The following is a 26,402-nucleotide window of genomic DNA, read 5'->3' on the forward strand; positions in this document are numbered from 1 at the left end:
AGACCAGGGTTCAAACCTTGGTTCTACCATTTTCTAGCTGCATGACACCAGGCACAAACGTGGACCCTGCTCAAACTTTCATTTTCTCACCTATACAACAGGGATGATTCCCACTTAGAAAGGTGCTTATGAGACAAATACTGACAGACAGATACAGAGAGAGAAAGACAAATATTGTATGATCTCCCTTATATGTGGAATCTTAAAAAAAAAGAAAAGGAAAGAAAGAAACCAAACTCATAAAAAAGAGATCAGATGTGTGGTTACCAGAGGTGGCGGGGGGAGGGAGAATGGGGTGAAGGTGGTCAAAAGGTAGACTTCCAGTTATAAGGTACATGAGTACTAGAGCTGTAACCCACACAGCATGCGCCATATAATTAACACTGCTGTATGGTGTATGTGGAAGCTGTCAGGAGAGGAAATCCTAAGACTTCTCATCCTGAGTCAGAAAAACACATTTTTTTTCCTTTTTAAAAATCGATTTGAGATGATGGATGTTAACTAAACTTGTGGTAATTGTTTCACGATATAGGTAAGTCGAGTCATTCTGCTGTACACCTGAAACTTATTCAGTGCTGTATGTCAATTACATCTCAGTAAAACTGGGAAAAAAAGAAAAAAGGAAAAGAAAAAGCCCTAAGTGGAAAAAAAAAAAAGGCAGCGTTTTTAAAATTACTAAGTACTTTATAAAGTATTAAAATTCTTTCATGGCTTTTTTTTCTTCCACTTCATCATTCGTCTGATTGACCCTACAGTTGATTACTTAGGACAGCTTTAAAATCCAGGTCAACCTTGCTTAGACTGATGAATTTGTATTAGCTTGTATTTTTTTTAAAAAAGTGTTTGTATACATTGGAACAGTCACATAATCAATAAAAGTGGGTCCCATTTCAAAGTCCAATGTGACCCCACTGCATGCCGCCCTGGAATACCCAGTAAGCAGACTGTGTTAGTATTTAAGATACCACAATGTACAAAGCTTTTTGAAGAATTTGAGACATATTGGTAAATAACTAGTTACCTTGGACAAACCACGTCTTCTTTATACTACGGTTACAGCTTCATATCCTTCTGAATCACACAGACAAGGAGGCATGATAACCTTTCCAGTGCTTACTGGAAGCACGGAAAGTGGGTTTGGGTCCAAAATAGATAAGGTTTCTGTACAGAGAGAAAAAAGAAGGGCAAAGGTATGTTTTTTGTTTTTTTTTCTTTCCATAGGGGGAGAGAGCTTCCCAAAGAATAGGAAGCTGATGGCCTGGGGTGGTAGGTGATGTCATTTCTGTACCTGGGAGGCTGCTTCAGAAGGGCTGCCCAGCCTGCCTTCCATCTGCCTCTCCCCAGCTCACTCCACCTCTCCAGCAACTCTGTGTGGATCCTGGGGTTGTGCTGTGAGGGTCCTTGATCTGATTAGGGCAATTCTTCCTCTCTCCCTTCCATCCCCCGCCCCCGCCACGCTTTTTCCCCCCTTCCCTCCCTTTCTTCCTTCGATCTAGAGCACCTTCTGTCTTACTGTTCTAGATATTGAAGATTCAACTGCCAATAACTCAGACAAGGTCCTGCTCCCGCGGAGCTAATGCTCTAATGGAGGGGCGCTGGGGAGGAGGTGGGAGAGACATGATTAGCCAGGAAACATGGTTTAAGTCATGTAAGTTAACTTAAAAGAGATCATTTAAAATAGTCATAAGATCAATGAAGAAAATAAAACAGGGAATGAAATAGAGAATGACCCGTTGAGGCAGCAGAGTGGCATCAATCTGACAGTGTGATCAGGGAGGATTCCTATGAGGAGGTAACGTTTGAGCTGAGACCTGAATGATGACAAGGAACCAGTCATACCACGATCTGGGGGAAAGACTTCCAAGCAGAAGGGACAGCAAGTGCAAAGGCTCTGGGGCAGGAGCAAGTCTCCTGTGCTTGAAGAACTGAGTGAAGGCCAGGGTGGCTGGACCATTATAAAAGGGGGAGAAGAGAGGATTGAGATAAAGCTGGGGCCGTGGACTGGCTATGGGAGGGAGTCCAGACTTTATTCTACAGGCAAAGGGAAGCTATTTGAGGGGGGGACACGATTTGGATTCTTTTCTTTTTTTTTTTTTTTGCGGTACACGGGCCTCTCACTGTTGTGGCCTCTCCCGCTGCGGAGCACAGGCCCCGGACGCGCAGGCTCAGCGGCCATGGCTCACGGGCCCAGCCGCTCCGCGGCATGTGGGATCCTCCCGGACCGGGGCACGAATCCGTGTCCCCTGCATCGGCAGGCGGACTCCCAACCACTGCGCCACCAAGGAAGCCCTGGATTCTTAAAAGTCTCTCTGATGGCTGCGTAGAGAATAGACTATCGGGGGTTGGGGGGGGGGGGTGGTCTTACTCCTTCCGGGCTGCTATAACACAAATACCATAGAGTGGATGGCTTAAATGACAAACGTTTATTTCTCACAGTTCTGAAGCCTGGCAAGTCCAAGGTCAAGGCACTGGCATATTTGGTGTCTGGCGAGGCCTGGCTTCTTTGTTCTTAGATGGGCATCTTTTTGCTGTACCCTCACGTGGCAGAAGGGGCAGGGGAGCTATCTGGAGTCTCGTATAAGAGCACTAATCCCATTAATGAAGGCTCTGCTCTCATGACCTGATCACCTCCTAAAGGCTCCACCTCCAAATGCCATCACACTGGGGAGTAGGTCTCCACATATGAACTGGGGGAGAGGGCGTAAGCATTCAGTCTATAGCCGGCAGGGATAGAGGAAGGAGATACGTTAGGAGACTTCTGCAATCTTTCTGATGAGAGAGGATGGAGATTCCAAAGAAAATAAGAGACTAACGAAGACAAGTGGACAGATCTGAGGTATAGTTTGGAGATAGATGTACTAGGTAAGGTAACATCAGCTACTGAACCAAATGACCCCAAAAACTTAGTGGTTTTTGACATAAAGTCCAAACAGTGAGCAGTTCTAGAAGAGCAAGTGGCTCTCCTCCAAGTGGTGACTCGGGGACCCAGGATCCTCATCTTGTGACTCTGCCAACCCCTGGGGCCCCAGAATCCTTTGAGGATCCTCTCCATCCAGCGGACAGATGCAGAAGGACACGGGGGCCTGCTGTGGCACAGATCATTCCACTTATATCTCTTGATGAGAGCTAGTCACGTGACCTCACCCAAATGACAGGAGCTAGGAAATGTAGTCCCTGTTTAGCCAACTACTTCCCATCAATGGTCCTACGCTGTGGAAAGGGGACACAGATTTGCATCCAGCTGGCCATTTCTGTCATGGCAGGGTTGGCAGACTTTTTGGTGGATTGCACGTAGGGGTTGGAGGAAAGCAAGGTACCCAAGATGACTCCTTGGCTTTTGGCATGAGCAAGGTGAAAGGTGGGCTTTAAGTGAAATGGGAACTTCGGGAAGGAGGAGATTTATCCTGGGAGCTGGAGGAATTAAGACTTCCACTTTGGACGTATGTAATGTGAGCTGCCTCTGAGATATCCAAAAGGGACTGTTGGAAAGGCAGTTGGGTATATGAGCCAGGACTGCAAAGGAGGTGTCAAGAGTGAAGATTTAAATATTGCATTTTCCCTTTTCCCGGTGGCTTCTGATCCTGGTACAGGTCCCCCATTGCCCTTGATCCTCAATGCACTAACTACATCAGCATAAATTCACTCCTCCTTAGAGATAATGTTTATCATTCCACTACGCATGAAATGGCTTTTACTATTACATGCATTCACTCATCCAACACTTTATTGAGTGTCTATTATGTGCTGACCACTAGTGATTAGCAAGGAAGAAGACGTAGTCTCTGCCTCATGAAGATTTATTCTAGTAGGAGAAGATAGATAATAAAGAAATAAAGGAGTAAGTATAGGGCATCAGGTACACTGAAGAGAAACAGGGCAGGGTGAGTAAGAAAATACTAGAAGCAGGAGGACTTCTGTAGTAAGAAATACATGAGCAGAAACTGGAAGGCAGTTGAGGGAGCAAATCGTGTGTCTCTAAGGGGGGAGGATGTGCCAAAGCAAGGACCAAGCAGGTGCAAAGACCCAGAGGCAGAAGAGGGCCTGGCGTGTTTTGAAACCAGCCAGGAGGCCAGGGTAGCTGGAGAGGGGTGGGAGGGGAAGACTGGTAGCGATGAGGTCAGAGAGATGGACAGGGGGCAGGTCATGCAGTAGCCAAAACAGGTTTTTTTTCTCCCCAACACCTTCATGTAACTGGAGAAGGAGGGAGAAAAACACTATTTCTGGGTACAGAAATCTTTGCAAAAAAAGTAACACACAATCAAGGACTTCCTGTGCAGTTCCACAAATGAAACACCTTCGAAGTGGAGGATTTGCGACCAAAATGAGAAAGGGTCACAGTTTCCTTCTGCGAAGTATAAGACACACAATCTCTCCTCCTGCAGTAGGTTTGCTGCAGTTAATTGCAGTCACATGTGAAGCGCTGCAGGGGAGTGTTTGAAGCCAGCGCCATCAGAGACCGGGACAAACACCCCCCAGCACTCCTGCTCCCAGCAAAACCAGTTGTGTGATCGGCCCAGGAGGACGGGAACAGAAGAGTGCTGCGATGATAAATACTATGTTTTCTGAATTTCAGCTCCAAAATCTGAGCTCGAGGCCTTTTATTGGCTTCTTTTTATAGACATCAGAAGCAGCTGATTTCAATGAAAAAACATTTTTTTTCCAGGAGGAAAAAAATTTTCTGTTTTCTCTGTTCAGTTACTGTGCGTGGTTCCCTCCTGATCTGCCCACTGCAGTGAGGCCGTGGAACCAAAATAGCCAGGGTGGAGGCTGGGAGTTTTATCTCTGCTCTGGATCTCGGTGGGACCTGGCAGGACACTGCCGCTGCCCGCAGTAACTGCAAACATGTGGGCGGGGCTTTCTAGCTGATGCTCCTGAGGTTGTCTTATTTAATGCTGACATCCCTAGAACTGGGCCCGTTTTCTCTGATCCACAGTGGAGTGTGTATACTGGACTGGGTTTTGGCTCCCCAGCATCTAGAGGTTTAACCTATTTGGGAGAGACTCTCCATTGGCTGGGTCTACAGAAACCAAAGGGGGCCACATGGTCCCTCCCTGACAGCCAGGAGGTAGGGGGATGAGCGAGGCTCAGCCAACTGGACGTTCCTGCCAGGGTTCTTCCTTCTTGAGACAGTGATTTGAAGGCTTGGTGGTGGCAGCCATGTCAAGAGTCCTGGGACTCCAGTGCCCGGGCTGAAGTGGTGAGTGCAGCGCCAGGACAGCCAGGGCTTCTTCCCTTCCTGAGCTCCTGACCACATTCTGAGTCTGAATCTCTAGCCTCCCATCTATTCTTTGGCCACCCAATACCCATCCTATAACCTCTCTTTCTGCTTATATTAACCAGAGACCTTTTCTGTTGACTATAACCCAGAACCCTGGCCTACTCTTAAGTCATCTGCAGACCCCCATTCATGAACAAAGATTCCCCGGGACTCCCAGAGTTCACTTATATTGTTTTTGTTCTCATGTCGCTCGAATATGGACACCATAAAACTCAACGCAAGTCCCTTAGAGGCTTGCAGCTTTCTTTTTCTTCCAGTCTTACGGAGATATCATTGACCTATATGTATAAGTTTAAGGTATACAGCATCGATTTGAGTTAAGACATCATGAAATGATGACCACAATACATTTTCAACACCCGTCATCTCATACAGATACAACGTTAAAGAAATAGGAAAAAAACCACTTTTTCCTCGTGACGAGAACTCTTAGGATTTGTACCTTGTTAAAAGGCTTGTAGCTTTTTTTTTTTTTTTTTGCCACACTGTGCAGCTTGTGGGATCTGAGTTCCCTGATTAGGGACTGAACCCGGACCCTCGGCAGTGAAAGTGCTAAGTCCTAACCACTGGACCGCCAGGGAATTCCCTGGCTTGTAGCTTTTAAGCAATTATGAAACACAAACGTATTTGCAAGCTAAACATATGCAATGCCACTAAGTCAGCAATGTTGAAATCAACAGCATTAACTTAATATGACAGATGATGTTGTTCCGTGAAACTAAATACGTTAGCAGTGTGAATATGGAACTCACCTCTGGGCTCGTGTGTGTGTATTTTCTTACTACCGTGGGCCCCTTGGCGACTTAACTCTCCTGCCTTTTCTCCATTCAAACCACCAAGAACGCTTCATTCATCCAGCTTGTGTTGGGGTCCTCGGCTCTTTATTTTGCATGGTCACATCATTCACTACTGAGGACCACTGATGTCCGTTTGGCTTAGGCTGGGACAATTACAATGATTCTACGCCACTTAAATGCCACTGTAAACACATATGCAAATGCAGGGCCTGAAATCAGCTAGAAAGGTCACCCAGATGACCCAGTATTTGCTTATATCAAATGTTTAAAGATTAACATAAAAAATACCAGAGTTTAAAAATTCTCATAGAAAACTCATAACTTCCTAAGACTACATTTGTAAACCTCAGTTTCAGAAACCTCGACAAAGCAGTTAGGAGCACAAGCTTTAGAGTTTAAAAAAAAATCCTAGTTTTGAATCCTAACCCCACCCTTTAATAGTCTTGGAATCTTGGGCAAGTTAACTCCTTTGAGTCTTAATTTTCTCACCTGTAAAAGGGAACAATAATACCTATCTCTTAGAACAGCTGTATTTCACAAGATAATTACATAACTATTCAATAAATGGTAGTAATTATTGTTACTGGCATCCTAATTGACATTCAAATTGGTTAACATATTTGCCCCAGTTCAGACAGCCACTAGTCACAGAGACAGAACTGGAACCCAAATTTTCTCAACACCTAGCCCTTTGCTTTTAATACCATCTGTGTAGATCGTCTGAGGGATTTACACTGCAGGAAGTCACTCAGTCCCCAGGTTAATTCCATTGAAGGTCCTTCTAAAAAAACTGATCTCATTATTCCCCTGCTTGAAAACTTCTGTCTGTCTCCTATTCGTTACACCTGTGGTTCTCCACATGGGGTCCCCTCATCAGCAGGGACAAACACAAATTCTCAGGCCCCATCCCAGACAGACTCAGTCAGAAACTCTGGCAGTGCGGCCCAGCGATCTGCATTTTAACATGCACCCCAGATGATCCTGAAGCATGCTATGGTCTGAGAATTGCTGCTTTATAGAAACAAGTCTAGACTTCTTAGCACGGCATTCAAGGCTCTTCCTCTTCTGGTCCCAGCCCATTTTTCTGGCCTTTTCTTCTAACACTCCTAAAACACTCTTATGCTCCAACACCATTAGACTTTCCTCTCTGTCTTAAACTTGACAGGCCCTTTTAGGCCTTGGTACCTGCAGTGCAGTTCCCTGTAAGAGCATTTCTTCAAAAGATCTCTTTCTCAGTGGAGCCTTCCCTGATTGCCTCAAGGCTGGATCTGCAGCTTTGCAGACTATTTGTCATACTTCCATCACACACAGCATGCAACCCTTGGGGACTGGCTTCTTTCACTCAGCGTGATGCCCTGGAGAGCCATCCAAGCTGCTGTGTGTATTAACAGCCCATTCCTTTTCCTGCTGAGGAATACTCCACGGTGTGCACGGACCAGTTTGTTTAACCATTCACATGTTGAAGGACATCTGGACTCTCTCCAGTCACTGGCTGCTACACACAAAGTTGCTGTGGATGTTCCTGTACAAGTGTTTGTGTGAACCTGCCCACTGTCTTGAACCCTTTCTGTGACTGGGGAATTCCCTCCTTTAGAGTCCTGCTCACTGAAGACAGAGCCAGAAAAACTCATTTTCCCAACATGCATCTGGGGAGCAAGTTCTGTCCATCAGACACAGCCATGCAAGGTTTTGTTCACAAGTGAGCAGGGTGAGGAAGCAGGCACTCCAGGGAATCATGTTAAGACAAGGATGAGAGCAGAGGCAACCGGCTTTGGGGGCAGCACTGGTGGGGGCTGGGTGTCCATGTCACTGCAGCTCGTGAGCTTCAGTGACTATACCAGCTGGGCTGCGGCAGTGGGGTCTTTGCTGAAAGTCCCGTGGGGTGGTTTGGGTATTGTTTCTGGTCCTGTAGCCTCCAAGCCCCCCTCTCTGGTCCTCTTGGAAATATCTAATATTCTTTTACAAGTTTATTTTCGGCTCAAATAAACTTGAGTCGATTCTGGGTTTTGTGTGTGTGTGTGTGTGTGTGTGTGTGTGTGTGTGTGTGTGTGTGTGTGTGTGTGTGTGGTACGCGGGCCTCTCACTGTTGTGGCCTCTCCCGTCGCGGAGCACAGGCTCTGGACGCGCAGGCTCAGCGGCCATGGCTCACGGGCCCAGCTGCTCCGTGGCATGTGGGATCCTCCCAGACCGGGGTACGAACCCGTGTACCCTGCATCAGCAGGTGGACTCTCAACCACTGCACCACCAGGGAAGCCCCGATTCTGTTATTTGCAATTAAGAACCATAACCAATCTCCCTCCCTAGCCTCATTGCTAGCCACTCCTAAACTTAGTGCTCCAGCTCTACTAAGCTCCCTCCAGTTTCCCAAATATTCAGAGCGGCACGTACTTCCCCTATGACTGTACTAACATTGCCTGTTTACTTATCTGTCTCCCTCCAGGAACTGTAAACCGGTATCTCCAGCCTGTGTCACACTTCTATTGCCCTTAGTATATGTTCAGTCAATCTTCAAATGATAATTCAAACGATTACTCATCTTTATCTTTGATGAGATAAGAACAATGCCTGTGACTAGTACTATTATGGTCACTTTGCCGCTCTGAACTAAAGTTTCCTCATCTATAAAATGGAATAACACCACTAAGAGAAGGACAGTTGAAAAGTCAGTGGCGACCACAACAGAAAACCAACATCCCGATTTTAAAAACTAGTCAAGGGGAACTTCCCTGGTGGCACAGTGGTTAAGAATCCACCTGCCAATTCATGAGACACGGGTTCCAGCCCTGGTTCGGGAAGATCACACATGCTGCAGAGCAACTAAGCCCATGCGCCACAACTACTGAGCCTGTACTCTAGAGCACGTGAGCCACAACTACTGAGCCTGCGAGCCACAACTACTGAGCCTGTGTGCCACAACTACTGAAGCCTGCACGCCTAGAGCCCGTGCTCCGCAACAAGAGAAGTCACCACAATGAGAAGTCCGTGCACTGTGACAAAGAGTAGCCTCCGCTCACCACAACTAGAGAAAGCCCGCGTGCAGCAACGAAGACCCAATGCAGCCAAAAATAAAATGATAAATTTATAAAAAAAAAATTGGCCAAGGACTTGAATAGATATTTCTCCAAAGAAGATATACAAGTGGTGAATAAGCACATGAAAAGATGCTCAACATTACTAATCAGTAAGGAAATGTAAATCAAAATCACAGTGAGCTACACCTCACACCCATTAGGATCGCTGTTTTTTTAAAAAAGAAGTAGAAAAAAAAAAAACCCAGAAGACAGAAAACAAGTGTTGGTGAGGATGTGGAGAAATTGGAACCCTCGTACACTGACACTGGGAATGTAAAATGGTGCAGCCTCTATGAAAAACAGTACGGTGATTACTCAAAATTTTAAAATAGAACTATCATATGATCCTGCAATCCCACTTTTGGATATTTACCCTAAAGAATTGAAAGGAAGGCAATTCTGACACATGCTACAACATGGAGAAACCTTGAGGACATTATGTGAAGTGAAATAAGTCCGTCACAAGAGGACAAACACTGTACAATCCCACTATACGAGGTACCTAGAGTACTAGTCAAATTCATAAAGACAGAAAGTAAACTGGTGATTGCCAAGGGCTGGGGGGAGGGGCAATGGGGAGATAGTATTTAATGGGGGCAGAGTTTCAGTTTTGCAAGATGAAAAGAGTTCTAGAGATGGATGGTGGTGACGGTTGCACAATAATGTGAATGTACTTGATGCCTCTGAACTGGACACTTAAAAATGGTTAAGATGGTTTTTTCCACAATTTTTTTAAAAGGTTAGTAACAAACCACAATGTTACCACTTCATCTCCACTAGAATGGCTAAAAGAGTATCAAGTGCTGGCAAAGACTGTGAAGCAACTGGAACTCTCATACACTGTTGGGCACATTTTATAAACATTTAAAAATGTAAACATTTACTTATCACATGACTCTGCGATTCTACTGCTAGATAGATACCCAAGAGAAATGAAATGTTACAAAAAAACTTGCACACAAACGTTAGAGCAGCTTTACTTCTAATAGTAAAAAACCGCAGAAAACGATTAAAACTTTTTAATAGTAAAAATTAAATGCCCCTCAATAGGTAAAAAGATAAACAAATTGAGACAGATGGACACAATGGATTACTTCTTAGTAATAAAAGGAATAACCTACTGATACATGCAACAGCAGGGATGAACCTCAAAAACATTATGGTGAAAAAAAGAAACCAGATACAAAGGACTACATGTGTGATTTCACCTCTATGAAATTCTAGAAAAGACACGTCTAATCTATGGTGATGGAGATGCAGTCAGTGGTTGCCTGCGATAGGGCTTAGCAGGGATTGACTGCAAAGAGGGATGACGGAACTTTCTGGAATGGTAGAAATCATTTATACTTTATTGGTGGTTACATATGCGCATACATTTGTCAAAAGTCCTTGAGGCATGCACCTAAAACAGATCTAAATTATATGTCGATAAAGTTGAAAGAATGTTGGGAGGACGCAGATGAGAAAGTGTACTCAGTATCTATGTTTCAAACATTAGATTTCAGCCTCAAAGTAATTAGAATGTCTCACATTAATGTTATACATGTTTTGGGTACTCTTACAATGCAGCAGTAAAATGATAGAGAAAGAAAAGAAGCAAAAACTGACACTTTCCAGAGTTTTCTCTTTGAAGGGGGAGAAGAGGATCCACAGGGGTCATCTGGATGGTATGGTGGAGAGCCTGACATTTGAAACTGTGGCCACTAGTTTGTTGCCATGAAAAGTCTGAGAGCCCAGAGGGGGCCTGCAAGCCACCTTCAAATGATATCTATTACCGTTTGATCCTCAATACCTAAGAAGCAGATTTGACTGCACTCGTGTTTCCAGTTGTTAAATAACTTCCTTGTGGTGGAACTAGGGCTTGAACTTAAATCTGTCTCCAAAGTCCATACTCTTTTGACCACAAACCCCAAAACTGGAATCTTATGGTCATATGCTGTGGGTCCTGCCACCAAAGCCCATTTCCTTTGCTTTACAATGATGAGGGTCCCCAGGAGAGCCCCCGAATTCTGTGCAACTCCAACCTACATAGGACAAACAGTCCACTGTTACTACTGTTGGTCAGGATCTGCTGGCAGGTAGCTTTCTTTTTCAGACACGTATTTCTTTTTTCTTTTTCTTTTTTTAATTTCTTTTAATTTACAGTGGTGTTCAATGCAAATCAATTCCATAACATGAGAAGTTACTGTGGATCAAAGCACAGACACAATGTACAATCGAAAACAGATGTACAGCTTTCGGGCCATGAAGCAAAAGGGAATGTTCATTCACACCCACAGTAGCTTGAGACCTATTGGTTCTGCTTGTTCCCATGTTGGTTTCTAAAGGTGTCAAGACTTGACTTTGGTTGTGAAGACTACTGAGGCCGTCCTGGATCTTGGAACATCTTGGCGTTGGTGTGTGACCACAAGATAAAAGACTTCACAGAGTGTCTATTTCTAAATAGCTTTCTCTGTATCGGTCGTAAAAGATCTACTTCCCGGAATCAGGCCATGTTAGGCTTCCAACCCTTTAGACCCAGGTTCTAACCCTCTAAAAATATGGACAGATTGTGACGGGTGTTGCGATTGCTCATGTCACTCTGCTGACTGCAGCCCACGGCTTAGATCCCCATCCTGCTTCAGGAAAGTCTGCTGAAGGGTCTGCACAACAACAAAGGCCTGGTTGGGCTTCCCTGGTGGCGCAGTGGTTAAGAATCTGCCTGCCAATGCAGGGGACACGGGTTCGAGCCCTGGTCTGGGAAGATTTCACATGCCGTGGAGCAACTAAGCCTGTGCGCCACAACTACGGAGCCTGCACTCTAGAGTCCACGAGCCACAACTACTGAGCCCTCGAGCCACAACTCCTGAAACCCGGGTGCCTAGAGCCCATACTCTGCAACAAGAGAAGCCACCGCAATGAGAAGCCCACGCGCCGCAACTAGAGAAAGCCCGCACGCAGCAACAAAGACCCAACGCAGCCAAAAGTAAATAAAATAAATAAATTTATAAAACAACAACAAAGGCCTGGTTCACTGTCAACTCAGCACACGTGCAGGCTGACATCTTGGGTGGGTCGGTCAGGCTCCTTCTCGTGTACTGAGTCGTGGAACTGAAGCTTCAGAGGGGACGGGCTCCAGACAGGGCCGGGTTTCTCCCTGCCTCAGCTCTCCCTTCCCGGGGGACCTAGTTTATCTGCAGGCTCTAAGCTTCTCTGCTTCTGTGGCAGTGAAATGGCTACTGCAGGTCCAGGTCGCACACTCTCACACGACAACATCCAGAGGAAGAGGAAGGGTCTTTTCCAGGAGTTTCCAGAAGAGACTTACTCAGGAGCCTGAGCAAGCTTCCTCTTGGAAGTCCTTGGCTGTGTCCAGCCCTGAGCTGTATGCTGCAGAAGGGAAGCCCATCGCTGTGACCAGTAAGTGCCTGCTCTGGGGGAGGAGGGCGTCAGACCCTCTAAACCACATGGGTGGTGGGAGAAGATGGGGGTACATTCCCTCCTGGGTAGCCTCCTCCGTACTTTGAACTGACTGGCTTAACCCTAAAGCATGTCAAGTCTGGACATTGTTCGGCTCTTAGATCCATGAAACTCCCTGCTGCATTTGGCGCTGTTGATCCTTGAAATTCTCTACTCTACAGGTTCCCCGACCTGGCTGTCAGCAAAGTACATCAAAGTGGAGAATTTTACACTACCCATGCCCAGGGGATTCAGATTTCACGGGTATGAGGTTGGGGCAGGGGACAGACATCTGCACGTTTACAAAACCTCATGGGTGACTTTGATGCAAGCAGCCCTGATGGAGAACCACTGCCCTAGGCTGCTGTGACATCACCCCTCCCGGTCCATTCATTCTCTCTACAGGTATGCACTGAGTGTGCACGAGGTGCCAGGCACTCAGGTATGTGCCGAGCATATGGGGACGAACAAGGCAGACAAGCTCACGTCTTTATGGAGCTTGTGTCTTAATGGGGGATGGGAAAAGAGACAAATAATTACTTAGGTTCCAGAGATTTCAGATGGTGCTACGAGCCAGACAGGAAGTAACTCAGGATGAAGTGAGTAGGAAGAAAAAGAGCTACCTGAGACAGGATGGTCGAGAGTGTCTGCCCTGCGTGATTCACAGCGGCCGAGGCATGGAAGCAAACTAAGGGTCCATCGATGGATGAATGGATAAATGCACATATATACAATGGAATGTTGTTCAGCCTTAAAAAAAGAAGGAAATCCTGCCTTTTGTGCCAAGACGCATGAACCTAGAGGACACTGTGCTAAGTGAAATAAGCCAGACAAAGACAAATAATGTAGGATTCCAGTGACATGAGGAATCTGAAATCGTCAAACTCATAGAAGGAAAGAGTAGAGTGGTGGTAACCAGGGGCTGGTGAGGGAGACAATGAGGTGACGATCAAAGGGTACAGACTGCAGTTAGGCAAGATAAATCATTTCCGGTGATCTGTTATGCAGCATAGTGCCTGGAGCTAACAGTATCATATTGCATACCTAAAATATGCTGAGAGGATAGACCTTATGTTCAGTGTGCTTACCACACACACACACACACACACACACACACACACACACTACTACTACTAACTAAGGGGGGCGGAGGAACCCAAAAATAATAATGGGGAGGTGATGGATACGTTTATAGCCTTGATGGGGGATGGTTTCACAGGTGTATACTTATCCCCAAACCCACTGAGTTGTCTACATTAAATCCGCACAGCTTTTCTGCATGTCAATCATACCTCAATAAAGTGGATTAATAAACGGCTGCCCTGGAAGGTGGGGAAGGTCAGAAGGACAGACCCAAGACAGGAACGAGCTTGGTGCGCCAGAGGAAAGAGGACGGTCTGGTGCGCATCCAGGCAGAAGGGGCTGGAGGCAGGAGATCAAGGAGGCAGGGCCCTGTGGGCAGCAGTAGGGAGTTCAGACTTACGCTCAAAGCAGCGGGAAGCCTCACACACTCCCCGTATTCTTGTGCGTCTCTGGGTTTTCTGAGAGCTGCTTTCTCTCCACCTGCCCCTTAAGCTTTGCTGTTCTCCCAGCTTCTCTCCCTGCCCCTTGTTTTTCTCATTCTACCCAGGGAGGTGGGGGGAATCTTGACTGCTCTCAGTTGGCCATCAAGACCTCTCCTGGGTCTCGTGCTCATGTATCAGATGCAGCTGGACCCCCCCATCTAGCCCAGAGGCCCCTCAAACTTGTGCAAGGTCCTCGGTAGCCTCCCCTTCAATCGGCTCCAGCCCCGTATCTGCAGCGGGTAACAACGCTCCCTGCTACCCAGACAACCACCTAGAAACCAGAGTGTCCTCCTGAATCCCTCCCTCTCTCTCACCTCCACAGCCAATTACCGATTTATTCTAACCTCGTAAATATGTCTCAGATCTCCCTTTTCCTCACTATCCTGCCTAATGACAGTCCTAAACCAGAGGGCCACAGCTCTCCCTGGGCAGCTGCAGTCGCCCTGCATCGTCCCCCTCCCCTGGTCCTGTCCCCTCAACTACGCTCTTCGCTCTGAACTTGCTAAAGCGTTAAGTCTGCAGGGGGTGAACGTGGAGAAGTCCGAATTCCTCCCAGTGTGGTGGTGGGATCTACTTTTTCTCCCTCCCCCCACCCCCCAGCCCAGTTCTTCTTGACCTGGCAGATGCCTAAGCCAGGATAACACAAGGAAGCCTTGAGGATGGGATTCAAGGTAGAGGGAGAGATCCAGCAAAACAACACAGAGCCTCGAGATATGCAGACAGGGTCGCTATCTAGGTTTTGAGGACACAGGCGGGTCAAGGAGATGGGAAAAGGCGTCTGGACAGGACGAGCATGGGAGGACCCTGAGCACTCTGGGTACCGTCAAGTGGGAACATTCAGCTTGAACCTGAAGAGAAGGACCACTTCGCGTGGCCCTGTGACCCATGTGACCGATGTGCCCTCGCTGGCCAGCACTACAGCTGCTGGATCCTGTGCCCTCCTCTCACTGTGAAGGGGTCACCGCCTCGCAGGATGCTCCGCGGCCCCCCTCCTCCCACACACCTCTCCCACCTCCTCTGTTACCTTCCTGGAAAGGACTCAGACCCTCCTGTGAGCCTCTGCAGCTCTTGCTTCTCCCATGCGCTGTTCTCATGCCTGCAATGACTTCACCCCTGCCCATCTCCTGGCTATGCTCCGCTCATCCTTACGACTGCCATTCCATGTCTGAGTATTATGTAAGGGGGAGGAAAGCCATGTTTGCGCATCACACAGTCCTGGATTAGAGGTCCAGCTACACTGTTTACTCAGTGTGAGACCTTAGCAAGCATTTTGTCTGTCTTATTACCAGGAAACTAGACAAACCCTTCCTTGTGGGTCCTTCTGAGGCTCAAATGCACTTATTTAAAGTGCCTGGCACATAGTAGGTGCTCAATAAATGTTAGCTCTCTTTCTTGCCCTCGAGGCACTCAATAAATGTTGGTCCTAATTCTAGAGTCACCGAACAGCTAGTCTGTGGGATGCTACCTGCAGTGTCTGACAGCACTGCCTTTCCCTTCCTCCTTGACCTCCCTTTACAGGTTAACATGTGTGCAATTTTATTATGTATTGGAAATGATGTATTTTCCATGCAGAGTAACAGACAGGAGCTATCACTTACTGGGTGTCTACTCTGTGTCTGACCTTCACCAGGTGTTTTCAAGACAGTCCCTCAGTTAATATTCATAATGACTGCTGGGGGTCAGTAGTATTAATCTCTATCCTACTCTGACCAAGTTGAGGCTCTAAGTTGAATAACTTCCCTGAAGTTACACAGCCAGCAACTGAGAGAGTCAAGATAGAAAGCCAGTCTTCTGGATTCCAAAGCCCGTATCCTTATAAATAGACCACATTTCCTCTCATGAAAATTACAATATAACAATAATAGTAATAGAAATAGTTAGCACTTAGTGATTACCTATTTCCTGGGAATTATTATTATAACTCTGAACATGTATTAATTTAATTAACTTCTGCAAACACCCTATGAACTATTACTATCCAGTTTTTCAGAGAACTGAAGCATAGGAGATGAAATGACTTGTCCAGACCGTGAGCAGAATCTATCTGTATATATAACATGCGGAACACTGCACTCTTCAATTGATCTTTTTTCTTCAAGAAGCATAAGACCCACAATCAAATGAGAGAGGGAATAAGTGGGTGAGTTTTACACACCTTGTTGTTAGCTGTTATGCCGAAATTCAGGGGAGGGGCAATACTGACTGTGCTCAGGGTTTGAAAGCCTGTGTACAGAGGCACTGTTTTCCTGGAACTCTGCATGGGCAGTGGAGGCCACCACCACAGAAGGGCGGGCTAGATCCTGAGGGTCACGAGGAGGGCAAAGGAACCGGGAGATGAAGTTTGTCACCCATCCCTGGAGACCTACAGAGTCAGAAGCCGTACAAAGATGATGAGCAGCCCAAGAGAGCAAGGACTCTTCCAACCAGCAAACAGAGCGGACAACTTGCACAGTCCCTCGGGAGTGTGTCACCATGATATCACCTTGTTTATTCCCCTCGTGGGAATCGGGCCCCACTGGGGCTTGATTAACCGCCAGCCGCAGAAAGCAAAATGCTTTTAAACTGACTCTTCAGACCGTCAGTAGCTCCCCAGCTAGAAGTCACTCAGAAGTAAATCACAGGGTTGTTTAATCTTTGCTCTGATTCTGCGATTTAGCAGCAATTCTGTGTCACTTCCCTTCAATCACTTGGCGTGTCACCACTTCTTCAGTGCGGCCTGAAAATTATCCAGGCAGACAAACATGTATTCATGGAGAGCTTCACGCCCATTTACCGAGAAGGTGCGCAGGAGATGATGGTGAATAAGGATGGGACAGTCCCTGTGGGCTAGGAACTGATTCAAGGTGGGAAGGGGGACATTTAAGGAACAGAGTTGTATTAGGAGTTTTTAAAGGAGGTGAACAGAGAGCCCTGGGCGTCCACAACACAGGTCCCAACTCAGTCTTGGGAGGACAGAGGATGCTTCCCTGCAGAGTCGATGTCTAACTGAGGCTGGGGGTAGAGAAGGAGCGAGGCAGGTAAAAGAAGGGAAGAACAGCATGTACGAAGGCAGGAGACAGCACGTCCAAGGAACGGAGACAATTCCAGTTGCCTGAAGGGTAGAGAGCCAGAGGGAGGGCGCTGCAAGGCGAAGAGGACGCCAGGTCACGACAGATTGTACAGGACTCCGTAGGCCAGGTTAAGGTGTGAATGGTTTCAGTGCTTTTTGTTTTTTAAGGGTGATGAAGACATTCAAGGGTTTTAAGCATCCCACCGTCTCGGCAGCGTGGGATGGACAGAAGGGAGAAGAGGGCAGGCAGGTGAGAGGCCACTGCGGCCGTGGAGGTGGGAAACCGAGGTGTCTCGGGCTGGGATGGAGGTGGTGGGCGTGGAGAGGAGTGAATGGTTTGAGAGAGATTTAAGAGTGAGGATTAGCAAGCTTTGGTGAGATTACAGAGTGTAATGATGGAACAGCAACTACTTTTCATCGTTCTCATAAAAGATATCCATCAGGGATTCACCAACCTGTGCTTGCTATTATCTATTTTTTTTAAATTTTATTATTAATTAATTAATTTTATTTTTGGCTGCGTTGGGCCTTCGTTGCTGCACGCAGTCTTTCTCTAGTTGAGGTGACCGGGGGCTACTCTTCGCTGCGGTGAGCAGCCTTCTCATTGCGGTGGCTTCTCTTGTTGCGGAGCACGGGCTCTACGCGCACGGGCTTCAGCAGTTGTGGCTCACGGGCTCAGTAGTTGTGGCTCGCAGGCTCTAGAGCACAGGCTCAGTAGTTGTGGCGCACCGGCTCAGTTGCTCCATGTTATGTGGGATCCTCCTGGATCAGGACTCAAACCCGTGCTCCCTGCATTGGCAGGCAGATTCTTAACCACTGTGCCACCAGGGAAGTCCCTGTGCTTGGTATTAATCAGCTCCGGTCTGTACTATTCAGGGAAAGGACTGATTGCCCGTTTAGGAACCTATGGGTTGATCAACGGGGCTTCCATTCCTTGGGCCAACACTTATTAGGCATCTTTCATGTGCCAAACACTGTGCTAGGCACCAGAAATACAAACAAAAATGTGACATGGTCTCTATTTTGAAGTGGAAAGAGCACTGGAACAGGTAGACATGGGTTCAAATTCCCGCCTCACTACCTCCTGGGCTCCAGGGGAAATTTGAGTCCTTTATCCTTTGGAGCCTCAGTTTGTAACACGGGGATCAAAACACCCAACTTCCAGAGTTGGTGTGGAGATTAATGAGAAGTGTATGGAAAACAAGGGCAGTGTGTGACTCAGCAAATGTTCACTCCCACCACCCCAGCCCAGCTCTTCCTCTCTCCAGGGTTAAGTAGCTAGACTAAAACCAAATTCTATAAATCAGGTTTAAGAAAACATTCCTCAGCCGAAAACCCACAAGTTGATGGACCTAAGAATATTTCCATAACACACAACTGCAGTCATTCTGGGTGGGCGAGTTGCTGTCCTCCCAGGAAGCGTTCCGAAGTAAAGAAATATATGTTCTTTGGCTCTGTGTCTTAGCACTGATGTTCCTTATAGACTTTGGGATTCTGCTTTGCATGCTCATCCTGAGGCCGCATTTCCCCTCCTGACCCCACCCCCACCCCCGGCCCGGTCTCTCTGCTTTTCTCCTTCCTTCTTCCCTGTCCAGGTTTCTGGTGGCCTCCATCCAGGCCCTCGGGCTCCTAGTCCAGAATCAAGTGTCATGTTGGTGCCTTGGGTGTCCATATTGGGCTCTCCACCCACACAGGGGAAATGCCAATCCGAGCACAAGTCACTGGAAAGGCTGCCCAGGTCTTGGCCTCTCCATCTCCCAGGGAGCATACCTTCACAAGCCACACGTCCAGAGAGCTGTGAATTTCTTAGCCTCCTTTCCTGGGTGTATGTGTGTGTGCACGTGTGTGTGTGCACGTGTGTGAACAAAGAGGACATCCTTCCCCAGGGAGCTTGAGCCTGGCCCTTCCCCTTGCTTGGTGCCCTGCCTCTCCTGTCACTACACAAAAGGCTGATTCCTGGTGACCTCTGCCCGCTTTCCCACCCAGAGCCCTGCTGGCCCATTTATCACTCGCTGTGTTCCATTTATGCTGCACAGAGATATTTATTATGTCTTTTAGTGTGGCTATGTTTTTTCTCTCTCTTTTCACACTTTTTCTGTCATTTCATATATTTGGAGCAGCGGAAAGCCTCAAAGCATGACCTGACGACACCACCTCAAGCAGAAGCCTCCCAGGTCCTCTCCACACACTTCTGTTAGCCCGCTAGCTACCTGGTACTAAAAGCGTTTACACGGCTGACTCCACAGCTCGCCCAAAGCCATAGGTCAAGTAGCAGAGCCAGGATTTGAACTTCAGTCTGCTGACTCCAACGCCTCTTGTCTAGAACACTGAGGAGTAAACAACTGGCACAAAACAGGTGCTCCGTTGATGTTTGTTGAGTGACTTAATGTTAGACTCCCATTGCTATCTTGTAGATTTATCATAATCCTCCTTTGTTTTTTTCTTCCCTAAGCTAACACTGTATCCGTCTCCTTAGAAATGCAAGGTCAGTGAACACCTAATTCTTACCTATCCTGCCCTTCCCATGCGCAGAGCAAACATTACAATCTGTGAGACTCTCTCTTATTGCCCAGACCTTGATGCATGACCCCTCCTTACCCAGCACTTCAGACACTCACTATTAGTTGATGAGCATTTGACCTCCCAGAGGAGACACAAATTTTTGTTTTATCAACTGAAGTTCCTAAATCTCTTGAAAAACAAAACAGGGAAATTTTATAAATTAGTTTCATGCAGTGGTCTCCTTCTATTGTCCTGGAATTTTTACTTCACACTCTAATTTTGTCCTAAAACCTGAAAAACAAACACATTTAGAAATAATACAATTCTGTGGTCCTGGTTATCTGTAAACAGCCCACAACTGAGAACATTTGCTATAACTTCCCATAATGTTGCTTATATTTGAATAAGGTTCAATTTCTCTTACTTAGTTTCACACCAAACCAGTGAGGTGGGTATTGTTCATTTTTTACCGATGAGGAAAATGAAGCTCAGAGAGGTTAAGCGACTTGGCTAAAGTTGCACAGTAGGTAAGTGGCAGAACCTGTAACACAACCCAGATCTTTTCATATCTAACCTTTGTATTGCCTAGTATATCAGTGCATTTCTACTGTTCTATTGTTTTTCTAAAACAATACTTTTTAAGTGCCAGAAACATGAATATGACCTTCATAATCATTTTTGTTTCAACATTATCTTTGACTAATAGGATAAAACATTCACAGAATCACTGATTTTTATCTGTTAAAGATCTCTTTTTGTGTTTCGTATTGTTTTGTTTTGCTTTATCGTTGTTTGCCTTTTACATTTTATACGTATGGTACTGAGTGCCAGAGCTGCTGTTCTGCGTCCTCAGTGCTCAGTGAGGTGCGAGCCCCTGACACATGTTTTCAGAGCCGTCCCAAACAGTGATCCCAAAGGTGACACAACCTTAAAGCTCAGGCTTGGCAGGGAGGTCCCAAGGCACACAGTCTTACTTTTTTCAATAAAGATGACTGAGTAAATGTATAACCACATTTGATTTAAGTTCTACGCAAGCCTTTTCATAGGTCAGATACTACAAATCACACAGATTTTTAAAAATAACTTTTAAAAAACAGGTATCCTGTGTTTTAGCAAGGAAAATACAGTCATTGTCAGATCACGATTTGTATGAAATGCTTTGTGACTCAATCAACTACCAGCTGACCTCAGGATGCAAACCTTAGCTGGCTCTACACCTCCTGTGCTTTTTCCACACTGTTTTTGTAGCTTTCATTTAAAATAATGTTAGCTGGAGCCTCCACTATAACCAGGTCATTGTTCTTCTGCTTCAACTGTTCCTCCAGCAGAGCTGAGAATAGAAGCCGTCACTCTGGCTCTGCTTAAGTACAAAGCCATTGTCAAGTGGACCCAAGGACCTCCTGGGCTCAAGGCTTTTATCATCAGCCCCAGTGACCTACAAATATCCATCAGGGTCAACAGTGAGTAAATCACTGTCCTGTGTAACATCATCATCATAATAACTTCCTTACTATGGGGCATGTAATCTACTGAGCCTTTTACATGAATTAGTTATTCATGTAATTTTAACTTTCACAACACCTCTATGGAGTAGATACTGCAATTTTCTTTACACAGATAATGAAATCATTAAGCTAAGTGAAAGAAGCCAATCACAAAAGGCCACATAGCATATGATTGCATTTTAAAATTATTTGTTCTAGTTTGTACTATAGTTTTGCAAGGTGTTACCACTGGGAGAAACTGGATAAAAGGCACATGGATCTCTCTCTTTTATTTATTACAACTGCATGGAATTTACAGTGATCTAAAAATACAAAATAAAATTTTAAAACATACTCAATCTCTTTCCTGTTCCTGTCCTCCCAAGATAAGAATTTTTCCAGGAGCAGCATGTCCCTGTTCTTTAAATGATGTTGCTATTTGGTGGCATCTTTTGCTTTTGGAAACCACAGGCCCAGTTCATTGACAATATGAATTTTTCAAGAGCTGACCAAAGTGCTGGATGCACCAAAAATGTTTATTGACTCCAAAAGGTGAAAAGAAAACCACAGAATCATTGACAAATGTTTACATGTCTACAAACTATGATCCTACATCAAATAGTCGGCTGTAACTCAACTCAGCTCATATACTTCTGTGTGTGTGCGTGCGTGCATGTGTGTGTGTGTGTGTATCATACATACTTAATATTTAGTGTGGTGTTTCATGAGAATTTGAAACCCAGAGGTGACCTGGTTTGGAATCCTGTCTTTACCTCTTGTAGCTCTGTGGCTTTGGATACGTTTCTTAACTTCTTCGAGTCTCGATTTCAAAAGACCTCGAATAGCCAAAACAATCTTGAGAAAGAACAACATAGCTGGAGGAATCAACCTTCCTGACTTCAGACTATATTACAAAGCTACAGTGATCAAAACAGTATGGCACTGGCACAGAAACAGACATATAGATCAATGGAACAGGGTAAGAAACCCATAAATAAACCCACACACTTATGGTCAATTAATCTATGACAAAGGAGGCAAGAATATTCAATGGAGAAAAGACAATCTCTTCGGTAAGTGATGCTGGAAAAACTGGACAGCTACATATAAAAGAATGAAACTAGAACATTCTCTAACACCATATACAAAAATAAACTCAAAATGGATTAAAGACCAAAAAGTAAGACCAGAAACCATAAAACCCCTAAAGGAAAACACAAGCAGAACACTCTTTGACATAAATCATGGCAATATTTTTTTTGGATCCGTCTCCTAAAGCAAAGGAAACAAAAGCAAAAATAAGCAAATGGTACCTAATTAAACTTAAAAGCCTTTGTACAGCAAAGGAAACCATCCACAAAATGAAAAGACATTCTACAGAATGGAAGAAAATGTTTGCAAATGATATGACTGATAAGGGGTTAACATCCAAAATATATACATAGCTCATACAACTCAACATCAAAAAAACAAACGACCTGATTGAAAAATGGGCAGAAGATCTGAATAGACAATTTTCCAAAGAGGAGATGCAGATGCCCAACAGACACATAAAAAGATGCTCAACATCACTAATCACCAGGAAAATGCAAATCAAAACCACAGTGAGAGGGCTTCCCTGGTGGTGCACTGGTTGAGAGTCCACCTGCCGATGCAGGGGACACAGGTTCGTGCCCTGGTCCGGGAAGATCCCACATGCTGAGGAGCGGCTGGGCCCGTGAGCCATGGCCGCTGAGCCTGCACGTCCAGAGCCTGTGCTCCGCAACGGGAGAGGCCACAACAGTGAGAGGCCCATGTACCGCAAAAAGCAACAACAACAACAACAACAAACACAGTGAGAGATCACCACACATCAGCCAGAATATTTATCATCAAAAAGAACACAAACAACAAATGTTGACGAGGATGTTGAGAAAAGGGAACCCTCATACACTATTGGAGGGACAGTAAATCAGTGCAGTCACTGTGGAAACAGTATGAATGTTACTCAGAAAACTAAAAATAGAACTACACAGTAATTCCACTCCTGGGCATATATCTGAAGGAAACAAAAACGCTAAATCGAAAAGATACATGTACCTGAAAACGGAAAATAGAGCTACCATATGACCCAGCAATCCCACTCCTGGGCATATATCCAAAGAAAAACTCGGTGCAAAAGGATACATGCACCCCAATGTTCACTGCAGCATTATTTACAACTGCCAAGATATGGAAGCAACCTAAGTGTCCCTCAACAGATGAATGCATAAAGAAGATGTGATACACACACACACACACACACACACACACACACACACACACACGCAATGGAACGTTACTCAGCCATAAGAAAGAATGAAATCTTGCCACTTGCAAGAGCATGGATGGACTTGGAGGGTATTATGCTAAGTGAAATAAGTCAGACAGAGAAAGACAAATACTGTATGATATTCCTTAATCTAAAAAATACAAATGAATATAATAAAAAAGAAACAGACTCACAGATATAGAGAACAAATTAGCGGTTACTAGTGAGGAGAGGGAAGTGGGGAGGAGCAACATGGGTGTAGGGGATTCAGAGGTACAAACTACTATGTATAAAATTAAGGACTTCCCTGGTGGTCCACTGGTTAGGACTCCACGCTCCCACTCCAGGGGGCACAGGTTCGATCCCTGGTTGGGGAACTACAATCCTACATGTTATGCGGCATAGCCAAAAGATATAAATAAAATTAGCTACAATGATATATTGTACAATAGAGGGAATACAGCCAATATTTTATAATAACTATAAATGAAGCATAACCTTTAAAATTGTGAATCACTATATTGTACACTTGAAATTAAATAATATTGTACATCAACTACATTACAATGAAAAAATTATAATACAATTTGGATATTGAATTGATAGAATTCACCAATTTTAGCTCTATTTAATGTAGAGTACTTAAAACACACACACACACACACTCACAATGCAGTTACAATCCATTACCATGAAATAAGCCCATTTAAAGTGTATAGTTCAATTACTTTAGTATATTCACAAACTGGTACAACTATCATCACTATCTGATTCCAGAACATTTTTATCAATCCAAAAAGAAATTCCCGGCGCATTAGCAGTAACTGCTCATCTCTTCCCCCACCTCCATCCCCACTAAACCTAGGCCACCACTAATCAACTTTCTGTCTCTGTGGATTTGCCTGTTCTGGACATTTCATATAAATGCAATCATACGCTATGTGGCCTTTTGTGACTGGCTTCTTTCACTTAGCTTAATGTTTCAAGGGCCATCCATCTCATAGAACACATTAGAATTTCATTCCTTTTTAAGGCTGAATAATATTTCACTGCATGGGATACAAATTGTATTTATCCATTTATCAGTCGATGGACACTTATGCCATTTCTACTTCTTTGCTATTATGAATAACGCTGCTGGGAATACTGCTGTGTGTGTTTTTGTGTGGAGGCACATTTACTGGGTCATTTGGTAACGCGATGGAACTGCCAAACTGTTTTCTACAGCATCTGTATCATGTCTCACTCCCACCAGCAGTGTACGAGGCTTCTAATTACTCCACATTCTCACCAACGCTTACCTGTCTTTTTGATTATGGCCATCCTAGTGGGTGTGAAGTATCTCATCGTAGTTTTGATTTGCATTTTCTTAATGATTAACAATACCGAGCATCTTTTAATGTGCTTATTGGCCATTTGTATATCTTTGGGTAGAGATAGACGACTTTTAAAAGTTCTGAAGGTACTTGATGATAAAGGGAATGTAACAATGTGTTTACTGCATTTTGATGTTGGAATAGAAGAAAAAAAATATATGTATTTACACACTCACTATTAAGACATTTTCTGAGCACCTATGATATTCCAGCTACCAGGAGGTACAGAGATAAGGAAAAAACCTACCATCGATCATGAGAGGTGGCATGGATAAGACGTTGTAGTCAGGTTCCTGGCACTTTTATAAAGGTCTGCTTCTGACTTAACATATCATCCAGATGATTCATCTTCACTCCTGGCAGGGGCAGAAAGCCAATGAGACAAGGTCCCTGATCTCTAGTAGCTCACTGTCTAGTGGGGGAGACAAGCACAGAAAGACACCACTGCCATCCCATATGGTCAAGACAATGGTGGTTGTCTGTCCAAAGAGGCATGGGAGCACCAAGCAGGGAGCAATTAATTCGGCCAAGCATCTAGGAAGGGTGCATAGGGGAGATGACATTTGAATTTGGTGTTAAAGGATGTCTAGAGGCTTGGCAGATGGAGAAAGCGGAACGGTGTTCTAGGCTGGACAAAGGCATGACAGCAGGGCTGATCGTGAGCAGAGGCAGAGGGTGCAAAGTCGAGATGGAAGGGTGTGAGGGCCGGGCTGTGTAGAGCCCCACGAAGGAGCTTCTGTCTACACAGTGTAAATTTGGAGATTTTTTTAAAGCAGAAGAGTGGTGTGATTGAATCTGAGGCTTAAGTGATCGGTGTGGGGCAGCCAGGTAAATGGTTTAAGAGGTTGGCAAACTCTCTAAAGGGTCAAGTAGTAAACATTTTTTGCCTTGCCAAAATATGATCTTCATCCCAGCTTCTCAGCTCCACTATTGTAGCGTGAAAGCAGCCATAGACAATACTTACATGTATAAGCCTGGCTGTGTCCGAATACAGCTCATTTACAAAACAAGGCAGAGTCTATTTGTCTGGTTTACTGACTGCAGATGAGGCCAAGGGAAGAATGAAAGCAAGTAGGCCCCTGACTATCCAGAAGTTCTCTTATTGGTGGTGAAAATCAAAACCAAACGAGGGAAGTTTTTGTTTTTGTTTTAGTAGATCTTTATTGGAGTATAATTGCTTCACAATACTGTGTTAGTTTCTGTTGCACAACAAATCGAATCAGCATACGCATACACATGTCCCCATATCCCCTCCCTCTTGAGCCTCCCTCCCATCCTCCCTATCCCACCCCTGTAGGTCATCGCAAAGCACCTAGCTGATCACCCTGTGCTGTGCAGCTGCTTCCCACCAGCCAACTATTTTACATTCTGTAGTGTATATATGTCGACGCTACTCTCACTTCGCCCCAGCTTTGCTCTCCCACCCCATGTTCTCAAGTCCATTCTCTACATTTACCTCTTTATTCCTGCCCTCTAGCTAGGTTTATCAGTACGTTTTTTTTTTTTTTTAGATTCCATATATATGTGTTAGCATACGGTATTTGTTTTTCTCTTT

General features: G+C 45.2%; 1 protein-coding gene across 1 annotated transcript in view; it reads right to left on the reverse strand.

The window, feature by feature from the left end:
- Window positions 1–1,027: 1,027 nt before the first annotated feature.
- Window positions 1,028–26,402, reverse strand: part of TAMM41 (TAM41 mitochondrial translocator assembly and maintenance homolog) — a 108,058-nt gene continuing 82,683 nt past the window's right edge. Inside the window, exon 8 of the mRNA XM_060023070.1 lies at window positions 1,028–1,161. Coding sequence (XP_059879053.1) covers window positions 1,043–1,161 — 119 coding nt within the window. The 3' untranslated portion in view covers window positions 1,028–1,042. The remainder of the gene's footprint in view (window positions 1,162–26,402) is intronic.

This window comes from Delphinus delphis, chromosome 10 (assembly GCF_949987515.2).
Source record: "Delphinus delphis chromosome 10, mDelDel1.2, whole genome shotgun sequence".
NCBI lineage: Eukaryota > Metazoa > Chordata > Mammalia > Artiodactyla > Delphinidae > Delphinus > Delphinus delphis.